At 44.7% G+C, this 20,865-nt stretch overlaps 1 protein-coding gene across 2 annotated transcripts in view; it reads right to left on the bottom strand.

The window, feature by feature from the left end:
* The window catches only part of PRICKLE2 (prickle planar cell polarity protein 2), a 336,416-nt gene that overhangs the window by 289,744 nt on the left and 25,807 nt on the right, over positions 1-20,865 (bottom strand). For both annotated transcript variants that reach the window (XM_075321373.1, XM_075321374.1), the window contains exon 2: positions 17,492-17,577. In XM_075321373.1, the coding sequence (XP_075177488.1) occupies positions 17,492-17,577 (86 nt within the window). The remainder of the gene's footprint in view (positions 1-17,491; positions 17,578-20,865) is intronic.

Below are 20,865 nucleotides of genomic sequence, written 5' to 3' on the forward strand. Positions count from 1 at the left end.
GTATTTTTTTTCAGAAGATCATCCGGAAAAATGCTTGAGTACCCCATTGACGTCCATCATACCCGGTCCTAAACTCGATCCTGTCAGAGTGTCCAACATGCTCGTTTCGAGTACCTGAGCATGGTAGTGTTACTCTTCACTAGCACCTCTTTGCTCCTGAGTGTTCTATTCTGCAGAGTTAGAGTACAGTTTCATAGCGATATGCTAATGACCCTCTGCTGCGTGCGTCAGCCGAAGGTCATGTGACTGTGATGCAATCTTGCAACCAGATCACAGCTGTGGAGAAGAGGGAGGGAGCACTTTCTCCCCATCTCCTCCGCTGCCTGTCTTTGTGTACATCGCACTGCAGTCGGATGACATGCAAGTGCAGTGCGATGTTTCACACGCTCCCAAAGGCTTGTATGGGGGCGTGTGAGCAGAGACTCACTGCCAAACGCAGCATGCTGCGATTCATTGCACATACCGCTATGGCATGAGAAATCAATCGCAGATGGACACTGCCAAATAGTTTTGCACTACAGTGAGTGCAGTCTGATCAGACTCGTCCGTGCAAAACGCAAGTGGAATCGTTCCCTTAGTGAGACACAAGCGCTGAGCTCACCCTTTCACTGCAATCATCTGTACTCCAAATGCATATGTTTGGATATCAATGTAACTGAAAGCAGGAAAAGCAGGGGTTTACATAGGCATTTTTATAGGACTAAAGACAAATCCACTAATAAAGTTGTTTGCAAAGTTTTGCAAAAAGTAAATAACTAAAAAGTTTAGTTAATCTTGAACATGCTAAAGTATTCAAAGTGGCAGTCCAGTAAACTTTCAGTTTTTATTAGCCCTGTTGTCTTGATTTCGTGCCATGCCCAGCGCTTCTTGTATATCACCCAGCAGATGTGACAACGGATGTGGTTATGGTTAAGTATTTCCATAGCACTGCCTTATTGAGGGGACCTCAGCACAGAACCAGGACAACAGAGATAAGAAGATGGACTGCGAACTTTTGCACATAAAATACATAAACAGGACAATGCCTTTAACCCTTATATTTTCTACACCAATGACATACTCGTCCAATCCAACCACACAGGCTATTGGGGAGCTGAGATTGGTAGCCTTCAGCTCCTCTAGTGTTAAAATATACTCGTCTTTTCAGCCTAGAGACATAAGAAATATTATATTATATTAATATATACATACATACATACATACATACATACATATATACATACACACACAGCGAGAGCAAGCGAGCAAGAGAGCGCGAGAGCGCGCGAGAGAGAGCGCGAGAGAAAAAATGAGGTTTGAACCGTGAGGAAGGCGGACAAGGCCGCCGAAATGCGTAGTCCCATTTGCGCTGTTTTTTTGCCATGCACATTGGTTCCTGATCCTTGTGGGTCCCCTTTTTTAACTTTTGAAGAGAAATAAAGAAATGAAAATTTTACTCCAATACTAACAGATTGACTCCTATTCCAGTCCGTGCAGGAGCTTGACTATCAGGTGGGAAGAGACCTGTGAGCTTAGAGAGATATATATAGATAATATAGATAGAGATAGATAGAGATATTATATATATATATATCTCTCTATCTATCTCTCTATCTCTCTATCTCTCTATCTCTCTATATATATATATATATCTATATATCTATACATACACGCACACAGATATATATCTATCTATAGAGAGAGAGAGAGAGAGATATATATATCTATCTATATATCTATCTATATATCTATCTATATATCTAGATATAGATATATATATACACACACACACACACACATATATATACACATATACATACACATATACATACATACATATATATGTATACCTAGATATATATCTGTGTGTGTGTGTATGTATATATATATATATATATATATATATATATATATATATATATATATATATCTATCTATCTATAGAGATAGATAGATTATATATATATATTATATATATATATATATATATACTAGAGATATCTCTCTCTATCCAGAGATCTATCTATATATAGACATATATATCTATATCTATCTATCTATATATATCAGAGTTATGTTTCCCCTTCACTCCCCACAACAGGTTGAAACTGCTTTTGGAGCAGATACTAGTCTAATATGTCCAGGAATTGTCCCAATTCCCAAGCTCTTTTATGGCGTGGGCGACTCCTCTTTTAATAGCTTCATGCCAGTACTATAGGTGCTGGAACTTCCTTTCCCTCATTACCCAGAAAGCATGATTTCTGCCTTAAATTAACAGTCTAGTGATCACTTCAGTTGATATCAATGGCCAATTTAGAATGTTTAAGAGTTAAAAAATATATTAGCATTCAACTGAAGAGTTGGGTATATGTTTAGGTCAGAATAAGGAGCCAGCACAAATTCTAAACTGTACTTATTAATAAATGGAGATTATTATATGTTTAGGTCCATATAGTAAAGGGATTAAATGTGTGTATGCTGGCAAACCATGTATACAAACAGTGATCTATTCTGCGCAGGGGGACCCGAATGTGTTACCAACATTACACAAGAAGCTTTTCTCAACGCTGTAATCAGACTTGGACACAAAGGTCTATTCAGAAGTTGATCCCAGCAGTAATGAATACATTTAGGACTCTATTGAGATTCCCTGTAGCAGATTAGCCGCTTGTTACACAAAAAATCTCTTAAAAAAAAAAAATAAACTTTGCTGTAATCCGCAGACCTCTTTTTTTAACTACATTTTGAGAAATGACATTGGGAAATATTCCTATAAAAAGAAAAAGCTTCCCACAAATCGTCCCGGACAAAAAAAAGAAAAAAGGGCTGACCGAGAAAAGTCACAGCATAATAATGTTTGGACTTGTAAAAGTTCCAGCTGGGATGCACCGCAGAGAAACTTTCTAGAGGTTGCAAAAGGGGTCTTGTCCTCAAAAAGACGCCAATTTATCACCATTTATAGGCAGGGGAATTCATAGTAATTGCATTAGGAAGAGGCTGTAAATTACTTATGTCCATTCTCTGCAGAGAGCACTTTTACTGGCTTCCAGTCAACAGGACATTATGCAAAATACACTGTAATGACTATTCGCATAGCTAATCTCCCTGATGGCTTTAACTCAGGCTTGTTAACACAAAACCCAATGTAATGCAGATCAGATTAGATGGAAAACCCAGGAACCGGCCACAGAGGCGGTCACTTCATTGTATTAGGTTTCAGCTGTGTGTACAATGCAACCTTTCACGGTGCTCGGTGGTACCACACAGCGGGAATTTGTTACCGAGGCTGGAAAGGAGACAGATAGTTCATCGTAGTCAAGATCAGCAGTGAAAGCAATTTTTGGACTTCCTATATCTGTTTTAAGGAAAACCAGGTGACTGGATGAACACTTGTCAAGTAATCATCCGTCAGAACGGATCCACCAAAAAAAATATATGATGCGAACCTGTGGTGTCCGGCTATAGAAGGTCGCAGCGTATGGATGCTTAAACTGATCCCTGACTTTCTATTATTCCTGCTTGGTATCACCTCTGCTTGGTTTTCATCCCTTTCCCTTTAGGACCCTGTGAAGTTCCTCACCCTTCCAGCTGATTTCATCAACACTTCCCTTTGTGTTCTTATAGTCACTCATTCCCTCTTACCCTTGCTGGTGATAGATCTAATACCGTTAAGGGTACTTTATCACTTGCGTTGTTTTCCTTCAGTTGCAATTCGCCGTTTTGGAAAACAGCGGAATCCGTTAACGGATTCCGCTGCTTCCCATAGACTTGTATGGACGACGGATTGTGAGTGATGGACCTGCGTTACTTCCGCTGGCCGGCGCTGCGTTGCTTCCGCCGGGCCGAAGGAACGCAGCATGTAACGTTTTTTGTGCAGCACAATCCGTAGGATTTCGCTGCGCATGCTCTCTGTGGCTCCCTGCACTCGTAACCAGGGTAAACATCGGGTTACTAAGCAATGCGCTTTGCCTAGTTACCCGATATTTACCCTGGCTACGGGTGCAAGGAGCCAGCGCTAAGCGGTGTACGCTGGTAACCAAGGTAAATATCGGGTAACAAAGCAAAGTGCTTTGCTTTACCCTGGCTACGTGTGCAGGGAGCCCGACACTTTCCCGCTTGGCTCCGCCCCCTCCCGCACTCCACATGTACACACAGACTCTCACTCACACTCACCTGTCCCCAGCCTTGCATTCCTCGCTGCACTGACGTCCTCAGCGCCATGGTCCCGCTCGGCTCCACCCACCCCGCACTCCGCCCCCCTCACACATTCTTGGCGGCCGAACGATCAGCTGATCACCCGGCGACCGGCTGCTGTGAGCGATCAGCTGATCGTTCACAATAGTCTGCCGCCGGTAAAACTGTAAAGAAAAAAAAAAAAAAAGATTCCGTTGTTTTGTGCGATCCGTTGCATCCGTTGTGCCACTAAATGCAACACAACGCAATGCAACGGATGCCATTCAACGCAAGTGTGAAACTAGCCTAACAGGTCTTCAGTGCAAGCAGTCGGCTTGTATTCATCTGGAAGGACTTGTTTGTTGCAGTTCCTCTTCCGGAGTCATCTGGATTTAAGTGGTTTGTTTACGATTCCCCAGTTTGTTATCCTGTGTCTTCTTAGTGTCATTCACTAAGTGCTCATCCCATCCGTTCCCTACCTAGGGCCTATTTCAGAGTCAGCCAGGGTCAGGTATCCGGATTGGCACATAGGTGCGGAACTTATCTGGGGCGGTGAGGGAAGCCAGGGCCCAGCAGTAGGTTTGGTCAGGGGTCATCTCCACATTCCATAGACACAGGGTTTCCCTTCCCGGTCAACATTTGTTTGCTTTATCGAACGTATCAATAGCCATCCATTTTTCTTTGATTTGAAAAGGATTTGTTTTTTTGCTTAATAGATCAAGTGAAAGAAAACTGATGCTTTCCATAGACTTCAAATGTTTAAAAAAAAAAAATAAATAAATAACCACACAAACAACCCAGATCCAGTTGAAATCTGTCTTTTTTTGTTTTGTTTTTTTTAGCTGGACAAAAAAAATAATAAAAAATAATGAAAATAATAAAAAAAAAAAAATTGTGTCTGCAAATGTTTTTGACTCCGGATTGCTGCTGGATCCTTTCTGACAAGAGAATTACTAGACATGGGAACAGTGCCTAATTTTATGCAGGCCACAATGTTCTGAACAGGGGTTCATCTTAAGTCCCCCATGGTGGTGTAGCATGAGATGAATTACTCATAGGAGCAGCTGCCCTAGGCACAAAAATCTTGGGGGTGCAAGATTGAAAAAAAAAATAAATAAATAAAAAAAAAATATATATACACTTTGAGTATTTATATATATATATATATATATATATATATATATATATATATATATATATTTTGTGGCACTGATGTCGCCAGTGTTTATAATGGGACCGTGCACATGTTTGGACCGCTGTTCGGTTGCCCCGGATCATTAATCATGATGCCAATCTGAGCTGTATTGGTGCGAACTTGGCGTTGATACAGTTGGATCAGTCCGGTAAAGCAGGGAGTCATAGAACCCCCATCCGGTAGGAACAATATGTCAGCGTTACTGCACAGGAGGCACAATGGCGTCACTACGTTTGTGCTGCCGATGCCCTCTGTGTTGCGGTCCTATAGATTAGGTGAATATAAATGTTACCTTTTTCTGGGGAGTGGCACAAAGGTGGCATTTTACTTTTCTAGGGGGCAATCATTTTTATGGATGTACTAAAGAGGCACACAGGAGGTGGTATTTTTTAAGAAGGATTGGTCAAAGGGCATTATTCCTGGGTAAAGGACTCTTGCCTTACTCTGGATGCTAGGAACCCATAAACATTGGAGAACGTTTTCGACAAACCTTTCGTTTCGGATTAGATTAACCATCTGAAGAATATAAAGGTCTCCTGACTATCTCGACAGATTATGTTGGAGGATAGAAGGATTGGGCATGTTTAATTTTAATGCCGAATGAATGCCGTGTGTAGTAACGTCAATGGCACCGCAATATGTTACAGCTCTATGGTTTCACCGGTGGACACAGACAAAAAAGGGCTCCTGTGCAAGAACAATATATGGGCCCTTTGCCGCCCAAGAGCTCATCAAAATGCACAATTGCACCTGCTTTGGAGGTAGAAATGGTCACCTTAACCTATTGGGGCCCTGTGCAAGAACAATATATGGACCCTTTATACTCCAATAGCTCCTCAAAATGCCCAATTGTACCTATTTTGGAGGTGGAAATGGCCTCTTTACCACTTAGGCCCCTGTTGCGCCAACGATACGTTTGTCCTCGTATAGTCTGGTGTAATACAAGCCGCAGCTATTAACTACAAAAGCAGCAACTCCACTTTTACTCACAAGGGGCCTGACACCGGAACGGCACATCCTTCAAGTGTCAAGGAAAAACTGGCACTTGGGGAATCAATATTTCATGACTGGGTTCCCTTCATGTCTTGGTCAGTGACCCAGGACCACAGCTATTAAAGATGCACTCGCATGTACTGGTAATGGTAAAAAAAACAAAAAAGAAGTCTTCATTAATTCCTCACCCAAAATTAGAAAGTTATGCATGGTTTTACAGAAGCGGACGCCAAGAGTAGTTGTGTGCAATGCCACATCAATAATATAATATAAAATATAATCTAATATATATCTAATATATAAAGCTGAATGTGTGTGTGTGTGTGTGTGTGTGTGTGTGTATGTGTGTGTATGTGTGTGTGTATGTGTGTATGTATGTATGTCCGGGATTGGCATCTGCACAGTCGCAGCTACAGCCACAAAATTTTGCACACTCACACGTCTGGACCCCGAGAGCGTCATAGGTTATGTTTTGAGGGGAAATTTTAACCCCGCGATTTACAGTTAGTCACCAAAAAACCTGCCTCCATTAAAGCGAATGGAGCTGGGAGCCACAAAGCAGCCAGAACTTCAGAAGAATGCGCAGCCACGCCCTTGAATGGAATGTTGGCGTGTCACAATACAGACAGGGAAAGGGAAAGAGACAGACAGGGAAAGGGAAAGCGACAGACAGGGAAAGGGAAAGAGACAGACAGGGAAAGGGAAAGAGACAGACAGGGAAAGAGACAGACAGGGAAAGAGACAGACAGGGAAAGAGACAGACAGGGAAAGAGACAGACAGGGAAAGAGACAGACAGGGAAAGAGACAGACAGGGAAAGAGACAGACAGGGAAAGAGACAGACAGGGAAAGAGACAGACAGGGAAAGAGACAGACAGGGAAAGAGACAGACAGGGAAAGAGACAGACAGGGAAAGAGACAGACAGGGAAAGAGACAGACAGGGAAAGAGACAGACAGGGAAAGAGACAGACAGGGAAAGAGACAGACAGGGAAAGAGACAGACAGGGAAAGAGACAGACAGGGAAAGAGACAGACAGGGAAAGAGACAGACAGGGAAAGAGACAGACAGGGAAAGAGACAGACAGGGAAAGAGACAGACAGGGAAAGAGACAGACAGGGAAAGAGACAGACAGGGAAAGAGACAGACAGGGAAAGAGACAGACAGGGAAAGAGACAGACAGGGAAAGAGACAGACGGAGAAAGAGACAGACGGAGAAAGAGACAGACGGAGAAAGAGACAGACGGAGAAAGAGACAGACGGAGAAAGAGACAGACGGAGAAAGAGACAGACGGAGAAAGAGACAGACGGAGAAAGAGACAGACGGAGAAAGAGACAGACGGAGAAAGAGACAGACGGAGAAAGAGACAGACGGAGAAAGAGACAGACGGAGAAAGAGACAGACAGAGAAAGAGACAGACAGAGAAAGAGACAGACAGGGAAAGAGACAGACAGGGAAAGAGACAGACAGGGAAAGAGACAGACAGGGAAAGAGATAGGCAGACAAATAGAGAGAGACAGATATATACAGAGCGGGAGACAGACATTATAATTACATTTCTATCTATTTGTTTTGTGGTTTTTGTGTGCAGAATACATTTTTGTTAATACATACTATTTTGTTAACAGCAGTTATTAACCTGGGCGAAGCCGGGTAGTACAGCTAGTGTTATATATATATTTATTAAAAAAAGTTAAATTTTTGCAATTTATAGAAGTGTTTAAACAAGATCAAAATTCACCAAATTGTTTTTTTTTACATTACCTCTGATACTCTCTGAGAGGAACAATTTACAACAGGATCATGGACTTGGCCTGGAGGTGATATCAGCCAGTACTTACATTATGGATATTGGTTCCACATGTCCCTCTAGATAGTTTTCGTTTTGAGCTGATGACGTTTTAGCCGAGTAATAAGCATTTAAATACCGAACCCTTATGGGATGCCTAACCAAGCTGTTATGTAACTGACATCCTAATGACTTCATTAGTCAAGAACACAAAAGACCGGGACGGGTTAACTGCTGGTTAAGCCAAAATAATGTTTAACTCCGTCTCACAGTCTCTGGCTGGGTTTGGTCTCTCTACGCTGGAAGCTTTAAAGCAAACAATAGGATCTTTTAGGAAAAGGTGTGGCCGACTTGTTTCATTTCCTTCAATTGAGAAAATCTGTATGAAATCCTCGGACAAGTTTGGGAAGTTATTGTACAAAAGTGCTGACAGCAGGAGCCTTCGAGAAATCATGACGTAATGTTTTGGTTTGGAGCCACTTAAACAATATTGAGCCCGTCCCTAAAATGAGAGGGGTTGTCTCGTGAAAGAATTTGGTGACATAATTAGGAAAAGATTTGAATGGCTAGAAATTCCAGAGAATGAACATTAAATTAAAAGAAGCTACAGCTACCCACACCGAGCCATTGTTCCAACGTTTATCCAGTCTTTACTTCATTGTCCAGTCTTGGCGCACCGCAAATGGCCTGAATTGACCACTCTCGCCAATCAGTGGCTGTAGCAGGTCACTGCAGCGACCAGTAAATGAATGAGCATTTCCGCTTGTGATGGGACCGGAGTGTCTAAAGCTGGGTTTACACGCTGCAACATCGCAAAGGACATCGCTGTTACGTCACCGGTTTTGTGACGTAACAGCGACCTCCCTAAGTCTCTGGTGAGTCGCTGGTGAGCTGTCAAACAGGCAAACCTGGCCAACAACGCAACAGCGATCCGGACCTGCAGAGCGACCTAGCTGGTTGTTGGGGACGTTGATAAGCAGCTTTTTGAAAGGGAAGTAGCTAACAAAGTCGCTGCAAAGTCTTTCACACACTGAAACTTTCCAGCGATGCATGCTGCACAGCGGGAAACAAAGGACCTAGGAATGGTCCTGAACGATTTGTAGTGATCAGCAACTTCACAGCAGGGGCCAGGTCGCTGATGTGATTCACACACTGCAACATCGCAAACAACATCGCTATTGCGTCACAAAACCGGTGACGTTACAGCGATGTCGTTTGAGATGTTGCAGTGTGTAAACCCAGCTTAAGCGTTGGAGAAAGAGCCAAGTGGATCAGAGAGGGTGAGCAAGGACTCACTCTTTTTTTCCCTCAGTCCTTTTGATCGATCTTGATCTTTTTTTGGAATGTGTCCCCACTATTATCATCAGTGTTTTGTTGTATAAGGGAAAAATAAATAAATAAAAAATATATGACTGATAGGGGTCTCCTCCTAGCATTAGTCAGTGAAAACGAATAATAATAATAACAATAATAATTTATTCATTTATATAGCGCTATTAATTCCGCAGCGCTTTACATACATTGACAACACTGTCCCCATTTGGGCTCACAATCTAGAGTCCCTATCTGTATGTCTTTGGAGTGTGGGAGGAAACCGGAGAACCTGGAGGAAACCCACGCAAACACGGGGAGAACATACAAACTCCTTGCAGAGAGTGTCCTTGGTGGGATTTGAACCCAGGACCCCAGCGCTGCAAGACTGCAGTGCTACCCACTGAGCCACCCCGCACATACACATGCAACTCAGATGCCATCTGTGTACTTTCGCTTTTTTAGCGGTTACATTCATTTGAATAACATAACTGGAAGTGTCAACATTTTTTTTTTTTTTTGACAGTTGATGATTCCCCCCCAAAAAAATGGGTATGTGAAAAGGGTTATGTTGTATCCACCAAAAAAAAGGTTTGTAGACAGATTTTTTTTCTTTTAATTTCAATCTGAGACTTTTAAAAAATAAATACATTTTTATTCCCTGGATTAACCCCCTTTTAGATTGAACCTGTCACCGCAACACACATCCGTGCCGCCGGTACGTGTTTGGGACTTTTTGACACGTACCGGTGGCACAAACACACGTGCACCAATGTTACCCTATGGTAACAGGCACACACACGTAAAGCCACACAAAACGTGTGTCCGTGTGTGCGTTTTTTTTTAACATGGATGACATGTCCGCGTTTCACCGGTATCACGCAGAGACAGACCCGCTAAAGTCAATGGGTACGTGTCTGCACGTACGTGACACGGACGTGTGTTTTCCATATCGTCCGTGTGGTTTTTTTTTTGTTTTTTTTTTAAAATGGTGAAACGGCTCAAGACACACGGACAGCACACTGACATGACATGTACGTATCTCACGCATACACGGACATTCAACACACACGCACGGCAAGCATACGCCATCACACTCATGTCACACGTACCGGAGAAACGGAACACGGGCCCGAAAAACGGACCGCGAGACCTACACGTGTATTTTGCGGACGTGTGTTTCAGGCCTTAGGAGCTGCGGCCAGCGCAAGTAAGCCCTTATATACAGCATTCTGGAATGAGGGCAGACCAAAGTACTGTAATGCGCAGACGCAGGGAAAGGTCAAAGGCCACCCCGCAGGAGCACTACAATACTTTGATCTGCCCTCAGTGCACAGATCGAAGTGCGCATGTGCATATGTCTTAACTCCTACAGCATGCTGTTTTCTTCTTACATAGCAAAAACCTCATGATAGATTCCCTTTAGGCCTAAAACACACTTCCGCCAAAAAAACGTACGTGTATCACGGTCCATTTTTCGGGTCCGTGTTCCGTTTTTTAGGGGCGTTTCTCCGGTATGTATGGCATCCGTGTGATGGTGTATGCGAGCCGTGTGTGCGTGTGGAATGTCCGTATTGACATAAAATACGTACGTGTGCTGTCCGTTTTTAAAGGCCCGCATTCTTACCCAATTAACGTTGTTAATCATTCATCATGAGATCCTGGTGTTTTTGTTTGCCATCAATTGACCTGATAGATTCGTAACAAGTGTTTCAAATTTTGTGATTAAAAACGGACACGGACATACTCCATGTGCGGTCCGTGCAGGCACGGACGCATAGACTAAAGCGGGTCCGTGCCTGCGTGCTGCCGGCCAAAAACGGACATGTCGTCAGTGTAGAAAAGCGCACACACGTACTTACCACACGGACACACGTTCCGTCTGATTTTACGTGTGTGTGCGCCATCTACCATTGAATAACATGGGTCTCTGTGTCTCCGGTACGTGCAAATACATACCGCACACGTACAAAAAAAACGGATGTGTGTTGCGGGTCTTAATGCTATAGTAAAGTGCAGCAAACTTAAAAAAAAAAAAAAAGGTTACCTATACTCCAGATTACTGCAAAAAAACAAAAAAAACAAACAAAAAAAAAAACATATGCTCCTGTTGACAATTTTGCATTAGGACCCACTAACGTATGGGGATCCATATACAATGATGGGATTTTTTAGTTTCCATTTACTTTCATGGAGTACAATGTGGTTATCCTTTATGCAGCAAAACCTGGAGGTCATTAAAAAAGCACCATTGTGTAAATGGCGTAGGTAGCAAAATTTCCATAGAATACCATTTTTTACCATAATAAGGACATGTAGCCATAGGAGATACAGTACTGGGTCACTGTGGTCTGGAAAAGAAGAGTTTCCAACAACAAAATATTTAAAAGGAATTGCTAGTTATGCCATTTTGAAGCCATGTACTATCCCTTTAAGGCCCTCTCATCCTGCAGGGGGCGCTTGTTGTTTGTTAGGACTGGCACAATATTTAATTATGGCATGTGCTATATACCTGAGTGGGAATCCAGCCTCGGAGGCTTCATTATACAGACGATAAATTAATGATCCACGAGATGGTCTACGTATTCAGAAACAAAGAGGAGGAAGAATGGCCAATCAGCGAGAAGCCGCCTCTTCTTTATAAGAACACGCTGTAACGTTTGAATTCTGCTGAAAGTAATATAATTAGTCAGTGCGTTCCGAGACCGCTAAAAAGAAAATCCACCAGGGACCGTGCGAATCCTGGCAGCATTCACAATGTGTTACCTCACAATAAGGCTTATTAATCAACTATGCAGTAGGCAGAGTCACATATAAACTTAAGAAAAACATATGTAGACGTTGTTTTCACAGTAAGATCGCCATTTTATTGGCAGATTTACAAGGTTTCAGTCCAGTGACCATCCAATGTTAGGCTGAAGAGCTGAGATATACCAGACAAGTTTGTTACTATGCGCACACTGCCCCTAGCAACCGGGTTATCAGCTCAAGGCTGGAAGAGCAAGGGGGATGTCAATACTAGACCAGACTTTTCTCTACCTATTCCTCATATTACACCGTACATGTCATTTGACGCAAGGATCACCAAGCTATGACTTGAAACATCATATGAAGAAGAGAACAAAATCATTGGAGAAGGACATCATGGTCACAAGAATAGAAGGAACAAGGCAAAGAGAAATACAAGCAACCCGACAGCTTGATACTATCAAGATTACAGAAAAAAAGAAGGCCCCTGGTGGAGCTACCCAGGCTGAGAAGGCCCCTGGTGGAGCTTCCCAGGCTGAGAAGGCCCCTGGTGGAGCTACCCAGGCTGAGAAGGCCCCTGGTGGAGCTACCTAGGCTGAGAAGGCCCCTGGTGGAGCTACCTAGGCTGAGAAGGCCCCTGGTTGAGCTACCTAGGCTGAGAAGGCCCCTGGTGGAGCTACCTAGGCTGAGAAGGCCCCTGGTGGAGCTACCTAGGCTGAGAAGGCCCCTGGTGGAGCTACCTAGGCTGAGAAGGCCCCTGGTGGAGCTACCTAGGCTGAGAAGGCCCCTGGTGGAGCTACCTAGGCTGAGAAGGCCCCTGGTGGAGCTACCTAGGCTGAGAAGGCCCCTGGTGGAGCTACCTAGGCTGAGAAGGCCCCTGGTGGAGCTACCTAGGCTGAGAAGGCCCCTGGTGGAGCTACCTAGGCTGAGAAGGCCCCTGGTGGAGCTACCTAGGCTGAGAAGGCCCCTGGTGGAGCTACCTAGGCTGAGAAGGCCCCTGGTGGAGCTACCTAGGCTGAGAAGGCCCCTGGTGGAGCTACCTAGGCTGAGAAGGCCCCTGGTGGAGCTACCTAGGCTGAGAAGGCCCCTGGTGGAGCTACCTAGGCTGAGAAGGCCCCTGGTGGAGCTACCTAGGCTGAGAAGGCCCCTGGTGGAGCTACCTAGGCTGAGAAGGCCCCTGGTGGAGCTACCTAGGCTGAGAAGGCCCCTGGTGGAGCTACCTAGGCTGAGAAGGCCCCTGGTGGAGCTACCTAGGCTGAGAAGGCCCCTGGTGGAGCTACCTAGGCTGAGAAAGCCCCTGGTGGAGCTACCTAGGCTGAGAAAGCCCCTGGTGGAGCTACCTAGGCTGAGAAAGCCCCTGGTGGAGCTACCTAGGCTGAGAAAGCCCCTGGTGGAGCTACCTAGGCTGAGAAAGCCCCTGGTGGAGCTACCTAGGCTGAGAAAGCCCCTGGTGGAGCTACCTAGGCTGAGAAAGCCCCTGGTGGAGCTACCTAGGCTGAGAAAGCCCCTGGTGGAGCTACCTAGGCTGAGAAAGCCCCTGGTGGAGCTACCTAGGCTGAGAAAGCCCCGGGTGGAGCTACCTAGGCTGAGAAAGCCCCTGGTGGAGCTACCTAGGCTGAGAAAGCCCCTGGTGGAGCTACCTAGGCTGAGAAAGCCCCTGGTGGAGCTACCTAGGCTGAGAAAGCCCCTGGTGGAGCTACCTAGGCTGAGAAAGCCCCTGGTGGAGCTACCTAGGCTGAGAAAGCCCCTGGTGGAGCTACCTAGGCTGAGAAAGCCCCTGGTGGAGCTACCTAGACTTAAGGCTGCTTTACACCAGAAGATCTATCGTGCGATAGATCGTCGGGGTCACGTTTTTTGTGACGCACATCCGGCATCGCTGGCCGGTGTGACACCTCCTAGCGACGCAGTATCGCTCACAAATCGTGAGTCGTGTACTGCTCGCTAGGTTTCATAATATCGTTTAATTTAGTTGTTCATCGTTTCCGGGGTAGCACACGCCGCTCCGTGTGACAACCCGGGAACGATAAACAGCAGCTCACCTGCGTCACGCGGCCGCCGCCGGCTATGTGAAGAAAGGAGGTGGGTGGGATGTTTACGTCCTGCTTATCTCCGCTCCTCCGCTTCCATTGGCCGGAGGCCGTGTGACGTCGCTGTGACGCCGATTGTCCCTCCCACTCCAGGAAGTGGACATTCGCCGCCCACAGCATGGTCGCACGAGAGGTAAGTACGTGTGACGGGGGTTACCGACTTTGTGGGCCACGGGCAGCGATTTGCCCGTGACGCAAAAAGGACGGGGGCGGGTACGATCGATTGTGCAATTTCACAATCGGTCGTACCGTGTAAAGCAGCCTTTAGGCAAGATCGATCTTCCTACAGATCGTTCATCCATCAAGTCAACATGGCTCAAGATCGAGATGAAGGCCATTAAATAATAATTCTTCATATCATCATACAGGACATTTGCTTTGTAGCTGTAAACCAATCATATATCTCGAAAGAGCAATTTCACCATGAATTAAGAGTAGATTGTACAGTTTTAATGGGCACCCATAGCTTGAAAACGTGCCCCCATGCCAATTCGCCCCCAGTTAGTGAAACTAGAAAGCCTCAAATGGCGATAACTCTTATTATAAAGATATGTTCATATCACTGTTACCCCATTACCAGTCGAGCTTATCCAGACAGAGCCCATGAGATGGTCACAAGAGGACACTCTTTTGGCCTTCACCGGGCAGGTATGGCACAACAAGAAAGGCGCAAAGTTGCCAACATTTTCCATACTACGATATTTTGGACATAACTCTGGTAAACATGGGATATCCTCCTTACATTGGGGGCATTTCATGCAGGTCAGGGGAATTGGGAATGGGACCACAAGTGGTGATAAATATATAAATGGTTTAGTGGACTAGAAAAGTATACAATAAATAAGGATACCACACATTACATCTTTTTACAGTGGGATCCTATGCGTAATGTATAGGTCTTAGGAGCTCCTTCTGGCCTGTGACCAAACAGAAGCCATGGAACTTGTGTGATAAGGGCCTGATATAGTAAAATCACCAATACCAACCATCCAGGTTAGACCGAGGCATCTTTTCCCATATATTTCCAGCAGTCAATAGACAGGATGGGGTGGAAGGGAAAAGAAAAAGATAAAAAAAGATCAAAAAGTTCTACAACGTTCAGAAATTCGTGAAATTCCACATCAGAAACGGTTTACTCAGTGACAGGTGCACACCATGGATTTATGGCAGCTTTACTAAGCAAATAAGCTTATTTATATAGTGAGAATCTTAGACCCGGAAGCTCTACAGAATACTTATATACTGTTCTCCGGTATTCTAGTTCTCAAATCTGGGGACCGTATTAGTTTACACAGTGGTAGGACACAAATTGGGGCTCCTGGGTGACAAAAGGGACCTCAGCATACAATAGAGAGACCGGTCTACTCATTGTAGCCCAAAATGCCCCCCCCCCCAAAATGTTCAACTTTGTGACTGATAAAGCAATTCAAAGAGCCTATACGGCAACTCACCTAGGCCCTACAGTACCATATTCCAAAGCCATAGGTACCACTCATTCTCCTCCATGATTTTGGGGTGAATACATACATAATATGGACAAATATAAAATAAACAAACAATATAATTGATTTCATACCAATACATGCGAGCCGTCATATATAAAATCGACATGACGTTAGTGCTCTCAGCAAATGGATAAGATTTTGACAACTGCCACCAAAGAAATGTGCGTTAGTGATTTATATGGGAACTTATAAAGCTAAAACCTCTATATAATATGGTAATCACCGTATTTTTAGGGCAGATACCATAAAAAAAAACTAAATGTATATTAAAAAGGTGTTGACCCAAGTTCACAAGATACTTCCATCCTAACCTAATGTAAAAACTCGGATTCCATGACTCCATTCGCCAGTTCAGATCGGAAGTTTTCACAATTCAGGTTTTACTCTCAGTTGAAGAGTCATGCACTAGAAGGCCTTTTTCACATGCCCGTTGAAAACAAACGTGTTGTTCACGGATATATTGAAGGTGCATTTGGCCCTGCACGTGCCGTGATTTTGGCACACATGTGTTCCCCGTGTGCTCTATCTGTGAAAGCACACGGAGATCAGAACTTTTTACTCGCCTGTCTCTGGCGCTGCTGCTTCTGAGTCCACAGTGCAGCGAATATTCATGAGCATAATGAGTGGGCCAGGAAGCAAGTGACAGCTGTGACGAAGATAGCAGGGCTGGACAAAGGCGAGTATAGAAAATCATAATATTTCAAAGACATGTGTTTTCTCCAGTACACGTCATACGGATCATACCACTGTGCGGTCCATGTGACATCAGTGGTGCCGGAGAAAAACGAACTTGTCTCCGTGCTAAACACATGGACTCACAGTCCTTATGAAAACACTGATGAGTGCGCAGACCCATTGACGTTAATGGGTCTGTGTATGTCCATTTCTCCGATACATATGAAAACGGACGTCATACGTACCGGAATCACTAACGTGTGAAAGGGGCCTAAGGTTAGAGCTACACGGTGACTTTGGTTTCGGCACACAGCCAAAGACCGCTGTCTGCTGCTTCCACATTGCTCCATAATGCAAGTGTATAAGATTTAAAAGGTTGTAACCCGGTGGGCTTTTTTGAGCCTTGACATCGCGGCACCTTGAGAGTCGAAATTCAACCCCATTCACTTTCTCTACGTTTTTGCAATCTGCATAGTCGCCAAAGTCAACATGTAGCCGCGGACTAACTCAACTATGTCGATTTGTATTTTTGTAAACAATTTTGGTAAAGTTAATATAATATTTTACCTTGTTACTTTTTATTAGTATTATTTAAAAAGCAATATTTTGTTTGGAGAAAGTCCGTAGTAATGTATGCCCCTATGTATTATTTAAAAGAAAGCAGAAAGCCTGAGAATCTTCCTGCGGTGATTCATTCCCGAAGTCCTGCACTTCAAATACAGAAATAATGAATTATGTAGTCACCTTTGCCGCACAGCGTGCCAATGCCAAAAACAGCGCTCAGTATTCTTCTTTTTAGAAATCTCTATACAACAGTTACAAAAGAGTGAAGAATGCAGAATATACAGTCATCATTCAGCTTCAGCAAGCACCGGATTTACTTGCTTTGCAGCCATAGAACTTAATCACTCATTTGTTGACATTGGGCTAAATGGCGCAGGCGCTCGGGGTCTCTGGAGGAAAGGACCAAACCTAGATGGGTTGCATCCCTAATAAGTACAAGTAATAAGAATTTGATAAATGGAAACTTTTCTTACCTCCACTGATGTAAGGCCAGTCCCGGACAGCGGTCACCACAGGCGTTACATGGTTGGCCACGCTCAGGTTCGGCAAAACCTGTAATCTGTTAATAGGAAATACAGACAATTACATCTGCTCTGTTCCGCTTTGTCGTCAACCATTCTTAAAAAGGCGGATTCATTGAGTAATCCTAAATCAATGTTATAAAGGCAAAACATTACAACCACAATCAAAAAAGATTTCTTCGTACGCAGGGAATTTCGGATTGACACAGAATCAATCATGATATAAAACTAAAAGATCCAAAGACCAAAAAGGTTGCAAAAAGAGACTGCCGAGCCAGACATAGTCATTAACCCTTATGTAAGTAGACAGTTACTGTAAATAAAGAGGATAGTGACGCACCCACGGGTCTGGGGTGGGCTACTCGTCACCGGGCCAGTTTGGGAGGTCACAGTGGCCTGGCCCGGTTCCGTGACCCAGTTGGTGTCAATGCAAAGGGGAGTTGGGGGATGATGGGAGTGGTTATTCGTGATGCCACCTGTGGTATGCAGCTAATATTGGGGTGCTTTCTCTGGGGCGGATGATGACGCAGCTCACATGCACAGCTCTGGCCCCAGGGAGGATGTAGGGAGTAGTAGTCCCCTGCTGCTGTGCAGCTATGGCGCAGGCAGGATTAGGCGACACAGCGGTTGCAGTTTACATTCTTTACTCACAGAGTTGCTCTCCACCTTTGGACTGTCGGACTCCGCTGTGATGGGCACCAGCCGATCCCGGATGATCCGGAGGTCAGAACTGGTGTTGCTTTTGTGAGTCCTTCCTCCCTGCGCTGTGTGTGGTGTGAGTCCCTGCGGCTTGAAGCTTTGCGGGGACCCGAGGCCTGCAATAGACCCAGTTCCTATAGCAGGCAGCGAGAGTCCGTAGTTGGTGCCATCCGTTCAGTCACGACTCCTGGCTCTATATCCTGCTTTGCCCCGGAATCTGTGTGTGGGCCACAAGACTTTAAATCCTCCGCCCAGCGGATTCAGCTGGCGGGACATAAAGTACTCACCAGCCAAGGGCTCTGCACACCGAAGTGTGCGCCGGTCCTGAGGGAACTATCAGCTCTCCCCTCAGCGACCGTGTTCTCCTGTGACTCACTAGTTTCCCGGTCGTTTCTTCACTGAGTGTGTGTGTGTGTGTGTGTGTGTGTGTGTGTGTGTGTGTGTGTGTGTGTGTGTGTGTGTGTGTGTGTGTGTGTGTGTGTGTGTGTGTGTGTGTGTGTGTGGCCTTCTCCCAGTATCAGTCGCTCCACCCCCTGATTGCTGAACTAGTGGGTGGGAGGCCCCAGACGATATGGTGACCATCGTACATATCCCTACCCTAACCCAGTCCCGGTGAAAGAGCAGCTAGCTGTGTGTGTTGGTTTACCGGGAATGACCTCCTCCTTACCCGAGATGAATACTGCACCTCTGATGAGATGCAGTACCCTGTGGCGACTGAAGCCTCAGGGGCGCCACAATAGCAGGAGTTGATTTTGTGATGGGAAGTGACCCGTCCACTAATGATTGACAGAGACTAAAAGCCTGGTAAATTACTAAGGGTCAATTTCAAGACTAGCCAACAGGAATAAGATGTGTGGAAGCCTACAGCCACTGTCCAGGTGTCTGAGAAGAGAAGGATTGGACACAAGGGATTACAACATCCGAACCAGTTACCCCAGTAGAGAAGCCACCACCAGAAGTGACTGGCAGTGGTTTACTCTGCTCTACCCAGTGACAATAGCTGCACCCTCTGCCGAGCATGCATTTGTTTGGTGTAATGAGGGAAAGATAGCTGTAGGCCAAGTCTATAATCAACCACTATCTAAAAAGGTGTATGGGCAAATTTGTATATCCTTATCTATATTTAAAAAAAAACCCAAACAGAAACAGAAATCTGACAAATTTTAACCAGCCAATAGGCCTACAATAAGACTCCAATTTCATGTTTTCTACACAATACTTCATCAGTCTCATTATCATCACCATTAAACATCTAAATACAGTAGATAACAGGATCCACCAATCACAAAATGTGATGTCACAGCTCACCTCCTCCCCCTCCTGTAAAAGGTCTGATAACTCCTCTATATGCAATAGATAACACAGGATTCACCATTCACAAGAGGTGATGTCACAGTTCACCTTCTCCTCCTGTACAATGATTGATAACATCTATGTACAGTCAATAGCACAAGGTCCGCAATTCACAATATATAATGTCACAGCTCACCTCCTTCTGTACAATTATTGAAAAGCACATCTAAATACAGTAGATAACACAGGGTCCACCATTCACAGTAACTGATGTCACAGCTCATCTCCTGTATCATGACTGATCTCTGGAGTATAAAGAGGTGTCAACACAGGATCCCTCATTCAGAAGAGGCGATGTCACAGCTCACCTCTTCCTCCTGTACAATGACTGACCACACCTCTATATATAGTGGATAACATAGGATCCCTCATTCACAATAGGCGATGTCACAGCTCACCTCTTCCTCCTGTACAATGACTGATCACACCTATATACAGTAAATAACACAGCATCCCTCATTCACAATAGATGATGTCACAGCTCACCATCTTCCCCTCTATTCATAATGACCATTGCTCAGAACAGTTCAAAAGGATAAGGCACTTCTACCGAATTTCTAGTACCAGGGTGCTCAGGTAGGTTTTCAAACCATATACAGTAGTAATATGTACAAGGCACTCCTGAATTCAGTAAAATATGATGATTTTTATTGGTTTTCATGGCTATTTTTCACGATTTTCCTAGTTTTTACTTCTCTATACACCCCTCTGGTCTTCCTTTGGGATCCAGAATTTTTGCTATATAGCACTGTAATCACTTATGATATATCGTTCATTGTATTTGTGAGGTAAATCCGGAGATATGACGATAAATCATGACATTCAAGTCATGTCAGGAAGCCCTCTCCTGGTGTCACCCCCCCCCCCTTCCCTTCACACAACTGGTTTAGCAACAAATCCATGGCCATGTCCTGTGATATGGAAATGAGGTGGCTTAGGGACAATGGACACAGGATGACTCCCTGCCGTCACCCTGTAGTGGGGGCTGCTAGCTAGTTAGCAAGGCTATGGAAATAGCCAGACAGAACGACTCCAGTAAAAAATGGTTCATATCTCGCAAGCCATATTTCCGATAAATATGGCAACCATAAAAATGGTGTCTCCGCATGTGGACGATGCCGGCACACCCTTTTTATGGGAGCAGGACATTGGGAAATGCCCCAGGCGTGATATCAGCCAATGGGGAACTGGCAGACAGGTCATGAGTCCCCTCGTTCTGTAGCTAAATTCATAACTGTCACAATGAGAGCATTGGCGTCCGTCTACGACGCTCC

This window comes from Anomaloglossus baeobatrachus, chromosome 8 (genome assembly GCF_048569485.1).
Source record: "Anomaloglossus baeobatrachus isolate aAnoBae1 chromosome 8, aAnoBae1.hap1, whole genome shotgun sequence".
NCBI lineage: Eukaryota > Metazoa > Chordata > Amphibia > Anura > Aromobatidae > Anomaloglossus > Anomaloglossus baeobatrachus.